Consider the following 8734-nt stretch of genomic DNA (forward strand, 5'->3'; position numbering starts at 1 on the left):
ATGACATCAAAACTAGCCATTAAGTCTTTCGAATTTAATTGTTCTAGTGTATATTCGAAATTGAAGGCATCTTTAAAACATGAACCTGCAGATGTAACATATGGTGTGAGAGCCCAGGCTATGTATTTGCCAAGATTGTAGTTGAATGAATCATAAGTGGACAGTATAGGTCGTAGGGGTCAGTCCTGTTTGTGTGGTTTAGGAATGCCATGGATTTGTGGTGTGCGTGAATCTGCTTTACATAGATAAAAATGAAGATCGTCAGTAATTAAATTATCTTTTTTCATTTGTAATAAAGTTATGTTTAATTGTTTTTCGTGTGTGTTTGTTGGGTTGTTTGGGATGGCTTTGAATTTCTTTTTATCGGAAAGGATGTCGTTCATTTTGTCGATGTATTATGAATTGTTCATAATGACAGTGGTGTTGCCTTTATGAGCTTTTAGAATTTTAATGTTAGTGTCCTTTTTAAGATTATAAATGGATTTGATCTCATTACTTGTGAGGTTACTTTTCAGTTTATGGGATTGGTTGACTACATTAATAGTCTTTTTGAGAATTCTTTGAAAAAGTTGTTTAAAATATAGTTTTTGGGAACCTTAGGAAACCACATTTTGTTATAGTTACCTGTAATAAAAGTCTGTTGGTTGATGTCATGGATTTCTTCTTTCTGTAGTTGGAGGATGTTTCAGGTAGAGGTGGTCTTTTGTTCTTTTATGTAGTGGGTCACTAGTCTTCTGGCTAGATCTTCTAGACACGCCTTGAACTCTAGGCATGGAGTTATTTTGTGGCTGACGGCAAAGTTGAGGCCTTTGTCTAGATGTTGAAGTTCTGTGTCATTGAATGTCCGGTCAAATCTGTTGATTACAAGGTTACCCATTCAAGCTGTCTCCAACCATTATTAGTCTCAAAGTGGGTTCCTCGTCATTGAATAAGAAACAGGGACGTTGTACATATGGATCATAACAAGATGTCCAGACAGATGGGATAGAAGATCGTGGCAAACCTATTGGAAAACCAACATTTTGAGGATGGTGGTTTGGAGAGACTGCTATTATGGACACTCAACACCAGAACTTTACTAGAGTAATTCATGAAGAGGTGGAGGAAAAGGGATGCCCAGGGTTGTGTTGGAAAGACTGAGTCAACATGATAACAACAATTGAAGAGATAGAGGGAAAGAATATAGAGAAGTCAGTGGGTCACTGGATATATTATTCTGATCTGACAGTCTATTGAAAGGGATGCAAATGGGCACATCCAGTGGTAAAAAAAGTTTCTAGAAAGACAAACATTCCTAAATGAGACAGGACCTCTGACACAGAAAGAAAATAATACACAAAAGCCTGGAACAAAAAGCTCTGTATCTCAAAGATGTAAAGTAGAGGCTAACCAAAGGAGATGAAAAAGACTTGCAAATGAATCAGATATGGAGTGGGAATCAACATCAACTTAAGAGAGCCTGACCAGTCAAACCAAATGAACCAACTCCTGAAGAAAAATGGACATCACAACAGAACATTCATCCTAGGGCACAGCTAGGAAGAGCCAAACATCTAAATAGTTGTGGACAGGCAGACCCATTAAGTGCATTCATCCATACAAAATCCCTCAGGACCAGAATGAAAATAGATGGGTCATTAGTTCTGAAAGACAGAGAAAGCTCCTGTGTGATCAAGAGTTCTTTGCTAAGTGGGTAAACAGGTGCCCATATTGTAAGAGCTCAGTTCCTACAGGATCAGATTCAAGGGATGGTTCCAGAAACAAGGCATCTCCGAAACTCATGGCATCTGGCCAGTCAGAATAAGAGACACTGGGAAAGGATCATACGATGAGAAGCAGATAAATAATTTTCAATAACACTTTGTCCCAAAGGAAGTGCACCAAATTGAGTTCCTTAGAGTCATACTCCAAAAATTATGGCATCCTGACCAAGCAAATCCCAGAAACAAAGAAATCAAGTTAATTGGACAACTGATGAAGAAGAAATTGAGAAAAAAAAGGAGAATATACAAGTAAACCAGTCTTTTTATGGCATATAATTCCAAGTGAAGATTGGTATCTGTATTTATGGAAAAGCTATTAAAGCTATCTGCTGCAATCCCTAATTTTGAACTACTGACTAGAGGGAAGGCAGCAGCAAACAATCACCTACCATCCATGTTAAGAGAATGACTATCAGAAAGTATAAGAAATATTCTGAAACTGGTGAACCTGCCTCATCAGCTCTGAATCCAATTTTAATACAGGGCCAGTAGAAACAAAATCACAAACCTAAGTGATCAGTGCAGGGGTTCACATAGGTGGGTTATTTCATCCTAGTCAGGGATAGAAGAACCAGAAGCAAAGACAGGCTGTGGGAAAAGATGAAGAATGTAAGATAGAACCAACCATTTGATGCTCACCATCAAGAGCACTTGCAATCACCTTTCAAGTAGCATTGATAACTACTGTGGACTGACTAGAATTCATAAAGTTTCAGAAATGTGGATACAAGAATTCTTATTCAATAAGATTCCTGAAACAAATGTGATTTCAATTATTATTATTATTCTTTACATCATTTCCTTTTCATTTGTGTTACAGTTAGTCACTGTTGTATTGACAAAACCAAGAATAATTATTGGCTTCAGCTGAAACCCTAATGCAGAGTTAATGACAACAGGAAATATTCCTTTGAAGGAAACCATATTAGTCTCTGGAATGGATATACAAAATTTCATGGCTTGATTAAGAAAAGAAATCAAATTGATATAAGAAAATATAATAATTCATGTTAGAAGATATAACTGAAATTAAATTCAACTTGAAATGTTGGAGCAGCACAAAAGATCCTTTGTTTAGCAATTCATTAGAAAACAACACATCTAAACAGTGTTGAGGAAAAGAATGAGCTATTGGTTTATAAAAAGTTCTCAAGGAATATACTGGACAAGGTGGACGTGTCATCCTCCTACTGATGGAGAGGTATAGTCTAATGCTGATTTCAACAAAGAATATTACAGTTCATGTTATTACATACAGGAATGATGGCTTGATCTAAGACTTGGCACATGCATGAAAACCTTTGGCATTAGCTATTTGTTCTACTGAGGGGTGAGTAGTAATGTCTGAAATCTTCTTTGATTAACTGGTAATGAATACTTTTAACATTCTTTCTAATCTAACTACATAGAACTGTTTAGTTAAACTTACCCAGTGAACCACCAGAATGTAATCTTTGATAGAAACGATGCTTTTTCTTCAGGACACTAGTCAAGAAATGGTATAAGCTGAATATACTGATATCGAATATACCCAATTTACCCCCAATTTAAGTGTACACATACTTTCTTGTTTAGCTTTACTCTGGGAGTGTGGATGTATTAGTTAGAGAGAGAGAGAAAATATTTCTGTTTTCTTTTTTTTATAATCAAATAAGGAATAAAATTGTACAATGGTGTAATGATTACTTTGCTACCTGTCACAGATTTAAAGAGTATGCAAAAGTTTACGCATTACTACAGAGAACTTTAACTTTATTTTCTGCTATTATTAACAAAATGTTCCAGTTGAAAAGTATGAAAGCCTAATCAGAAAATGTATGTGCACTGTACTACTATGCTAACACTTGTTATTTTGAAGATTAACATGCATCCTAGTTCTCAATATGATTTATTGAAAAAAAATTGAAATTTCTAGAAAATTAAGGAAAAAAGATATTCACATAAATCACAGAACTCTCAAATTTTATCTACATCTATCATAGGAGTTTACATTACTGTGTGTTGTATAAATAACAAATGGTGATGAAACACTCAAGTACAAAGAATACATCATTTATAAACATACATGCATAAATACACACTCAGACAACTAATATTATATTTGCCAAGTCAAACCTTCTATTTCGTTCTACAAACAAAGTAACCTAAAACTATTCATGAGAAGCAAAACAGTAAAATATGGATATACTTAGAAGTTGGCAAAATGTTAAATAATGTTAATATCTACATGCCCATATTCACTTTTGTTATATATTCATAAACACACTCTTAGATTGTAAAATTTCTTTAACATTTATCTTTTAAGTTCAAGAGTTAACAGGTTGATAGTGTAATCTAGTAGCTGAAATATATTTATTAGAACAGTATTCACCAACATAAACAATTCATACATAAATCTTTTAATTTGTTAAAACTACATCTACTTAAGATTAAAAAGTCTATAAAATATGAACCAAAAAAATTATTATAATAATTATAATATTCAATGCAAGCAAAATATAACCTTAACTTACTTCAATTTGCTTTTCTGGTCTGGTAGAACTTGGTCTAGTGTCAGAAAAACAAGACAAAAGTAACAAAGCCACCACCAGGGGGAAACAGATCATTGTAATAACAAACTTGTTTTTACTTATTGATTTGTGGTAATGGGAATCCTACATAAAAAAGTAGATGAACTTGTTATATACATAAGTTATGGAAGGAACTACAAAAAAACAAACAAACCAAGTTACTGACTTGTACATAGAAAATACACCAAACAAAAGTATGACTGCCAAACACACTGTCAATTTTCTGTGTGGACTGAGAACACAACTACAGTCTTAAAATGTTACATGACATGCAACAGTTGATAAAGATTGGAGATGGCTTGAATGGTTAGTGAAAGAAACATTGTACATTTGTAATAGTTTCTTTCACTACCTATCTCTAGATTTTATTTTATTTTATAAAAAAAGTGGGGGTTCCTCATTATCAAATTTGAATGCAACAATTGAATTTACATGAAAAGTCTAAGTTCCAATTTTACAAGTTACCTGGTTGCACATACATAACTATCTACAACTAAACATTTAAAAAATTTTGCTTTTTCATTGTTTCTATAAACAAAAATCATTAAATATAAAACTAATTTTTTCAAATTAAAAACCTCTTCTCAAATTTTACATAGATACAATCAGAAATGAATACCCATTATCTTAATTAGTTGTATCCATTTAATCGAATCCATTATAAGTCAGTTCATAGTAATGTGAAGAAGGTAGTCATCTTTACAAATGGAATGCTGAAAATTTGTAAACATTTCGCTTGTATATGAAGATAAGATCGTTATTATGCAAAGCTATATTGCTGTGATGTAGCAAAAGGTTAGTGTACATTGACAGATACTGCAAAATAGTATCAGTGCAGGAAATGCTGGATAACTAAGACATTAATCAGTATGGTGTTGACAAACATGGAAAGGCTTGTATGTATGCAACCACTTTTCCTTATACGTATGTGCCAAGGGAAGTGCTTTGGATACGGAGGATTATGAAAGACATAAATTACTGTTATGAGTGCGATTGTAAGGGTCATCACAACTAGCTCTCTGTCCACATCCCTGTGTTGTACCAAACAGAGTGATAGTGAGTCATAGTATGGTGGCAGTAAATGAGCTGTAGAGAATAACAATATGTGGCTAGGACTTAAGGACCGTGAAATGTATTTGAAAAGGCCAAGTGTACCCCACCTGAGAAAAAACATCCAGTGGAAGCACCTTGCATGAGAAATATATGATCTACAAGTGTGGTTTGCCTGGGTAATAATTCATTATTCGGTACTGTAATGATTGTAACAACTTATAGCTCTCTTCACCCTGAGTGGGTACACATGGACTAGGAAAGTTTTATTTTGTTTTTCAAAACCCACTCAGGAGGAAACCTTGGAAGTGGTAAAGACTCTCATGTTTTATTAGAAGAGAAGGGGAAGAGGATGCTTGTTGTGGAGTCCAAGGAACGACACACAAGAGAAGGTGCAATTGGTATCTGTGATTCCCTATTTTGAAAAGCAGATCGACTCCGATTGTAGGAATCACAGGTCAGTAGTGATGGGCAGAAATACCCACCTGCTTTGCTCAGGAGGTCCATGAGTGATGGTCCTTTATAAATGAAACTAGTAACTTTTAGTAAAGACAATAAATATACATACATGACAAGCTGCCAGTGGTTTTTACAGAAACACCCAATCTCAACAATGAGTGTTATAGAATTATTCATATCTAGTGCAAATATAATATAAAGCACACCTGACCAGGCAACACCCGTCACCAGGTGGGATCCTGAAATGCGATATGTATCAAATAAAAATGTATAGAAAAAGTAATATGTCAACTTTCCCCAGTCAAAGGTGAACAGACAAGTGTAGAATCACCACAGGAGAAAGACGATGCCTGCCCAAGGAAGACACAGCTAGGTCGTGCAGATAACGTGTGACAAATGTATTGGGAGTTGTCCACATCCCAGTCTGAATGATCTCCTCCAAAGTCCAGTGAAGGCAAGCCACTAAAAACATAGTTATATTCCAAACTGGGTGCAAAGAAACATTCTGCAGATGGCAACCTTCCATGGACACATCATATTAGTTGATGAACCCAACCAGTGAGTGCAACAGAAGGCATATCATGGGACACAGAGGGAATCCTTGGAACAGATGGATGGAAACAATAACATGAAAGGAGGAAGTACAAGACACATAACATCTCAGTCATATTAGTTGATGAACCCAACCAGTGAGTGCAACAGAAGGCATATCATGGGACACAGAGGGAATCCTTGGAACAGATGGATGGAAACAATAACATGAAAGGAGGAAGTACAAGACACATAACATCTCAGGGAATGAAATGGACAAAGTAGTCTATCTGGAATCAAATGGGAGTACAGGTAGGAAATGAAAGGCAAGGAAATAGGAGAGAATGCCAAACCCTCTGCCCAGGCAGCAGATGTCTAGGGAAGGAAGGCCCAATCAGGATAACATAAGAGGAATGGTAAAAGGTGCAGTAAACATCAATGGCATAAATTCTTGAATGATGATGATGACTGCAATCAAGGAGGAAGAAAAGGACTTAAGGGAAAGATGGTACAAGGAACACATAAGAATGGGTTCAAAAGGAGAACTGGACAGGGCATGAAGGACAAAATTGAGATCCAATATGGCAAAATAAAGGAACATGGAGGATGGATAAGATGAAAGGAACAGAAAAGGAGGAAAATACAGGGGAAGTGAAAGCTTTCCAGAAACAAGAGAATTGGAAGGTGTTTGACAGGGCAGCCCTACAATTAGAAACTGTTGACATGGACTAATCCTGATAAAACAACCAGGCGAAGAACTGGGAAAGATAAGGTAAGAAAGGATGGGAGGGGCGGAAGCCACAGCAAACAGACCAAGGTCTGAATGTAGACTACCATCTCTCTTGTACACATACAGGGAGGAAGGTTGAATAGAATGGGAAAGGAAAGATGCTACATGAGGGGTGAGTCCCTGAGCTGAGGCAAGGGACTGGACAAAAGTCACTCGTGAAGATGGAGTTTGGTGAAGTCAGAATGAACTATGTACAATCATGGTTGTCAGAGGAGAGACTGGGACATAGGTAAGGGCAGGGAATGTCGCTCCAGTAAGGGCCAGAGCAGAGGGAACCATATATAAGCAAACCAATACAGAGCAACAATCTGGACACAATAAGGAGTCATGTGGCTAAGAGAAAAAAAGACTCTGGAGAGGAATCTGATCAGACGGTAGGCATATAGATGAAGTCCTTTCCAATCCCGACTGAATGTATCTACTACCAGAGCTGAATGGTGTGGAATGTATGACAACCCCTCCATCCCAAGCACCATACTAGAAACCCTTTCCAACACAACTGAACACAATATTTCAAATGTGGCCTAACCAGTGACCTGTACAATGAAATTATAACCTCTTTAGACTTGTATTCAATAATTCTGTAGATACAACCTAAAATCTTATTCGCCCTACCACTAGCAACAGCACACTGCTTGGATGGCTTTAGAGACTGATCGACTATTACACCAAGATCCCTTTCCTTCATAACACTATTAAGGGTATTCTCATCCAAATTATACTTATAATTCAAATCATGGTAACCCACATGTATTATCTTGCATTTATTATAATTAAAACACACTTATTTGCCCAACTTACTAAATGGTCTAAATCCTTTTGTAAATTAACAGCATACTCTTCACAGCTAGCTAGACGTTAATATCATCTGCAGATTTAAGTAACGTAAATCAAAAAGAGCAAAGGTCCTAAGACTGAGCCCTGAGGTACCCCACTTGTGACATTAATCCAGTTTAACTGAACTCTGTTTGTAACAGCCCTCTATTTTCTTTCATCCAATTTGCTAACTTATCCCCCACACCTATAGAGATAATATTTTTTCAAGCCTTTTATGTGGCACCTTGTCAAATGCTTTCTAAAATTCCAGATACACCAAATCTACACCCATACCCTCATCTACATAAGCAGTAATTATTTCAAAGAATGTCAAAAGATTTGTAAGGCAAGATTTTCCCTTAGTGAAATCATATTGACTATCCAATAAATTTCTAAACTTTGTTAAATGGCTTTGCAAAGCATCTTTTAACAGACTTTCCAAATCTTTTCCCACAACTGATGCAAGACTAATGGGTCTATAATTATTGGAACAATTTTTATCCCCTCCCTTGAAAAGAGGAGTTACATTAGTTAACTTCCAATCCTCTGGTACCTGCCCACTATTCAAGGACTGACAAAATATAGTAGTAAGTGGCTCACATATCAATCTTTAACCTCCTTCAAAACCTTTGGGGAAATATTACCTGGCCCAGGAGCCTTATTGCTTTATAAACTTCCCAATTTTTTCTTAACCAGCTCAGAATTAATGCAGACATCTTGTTTGATCTCATTTCCATTTATCAACTGTTCAAGAT

The 8734-nt window shown here is 36.1% G+C and overlaps 1 protein-coding gene across 2 annotated transcripts in view; it reads right to left on the minus strand.

Annotated features, from left to right (window-relative positions):
* LOC106462870 (multidrug resistance-associated protein 1-like) overlaps positions 1-8734 on the minus strand; it is a 65998-nt gene that overhangs the window by 41475 nt on the left and 15789 nt on the right. For both annotated transcript variants that reach the window (XM_022390271.1, XM_022390270.1), the window contains exons 5-6: positions 4277-4417; positions 3193-3248 (exon numbers count right to left, since the gene is read on the minus strand). In XM_022390271.1, coding sequence (XP_022245979.1) covers positions 3193-3248; positions 4277-4417 — 197 coding nt within the window. The remainder of the gene's footprint in view (positions 1-3192; positions 3249-4276; positions 4418-8734) is intronic.

Source organism: Limulus polyphemus, unplaced genomic scaffold, assembly GCF_000517525.1.
Source record: "Limulus polyphemus unplaced genomic scaffold, Limulus_polyphemus-2.1.2 Scaffold1271, whole genome shotgun sequence".
Classification (NCBI taxonomy): domain Eukaryota; kingdom Metazoa; phylum Arthropoda; class Merostomata; order Xiphosura; family Limulidae; genus Limulus; species Limulus polyphemus.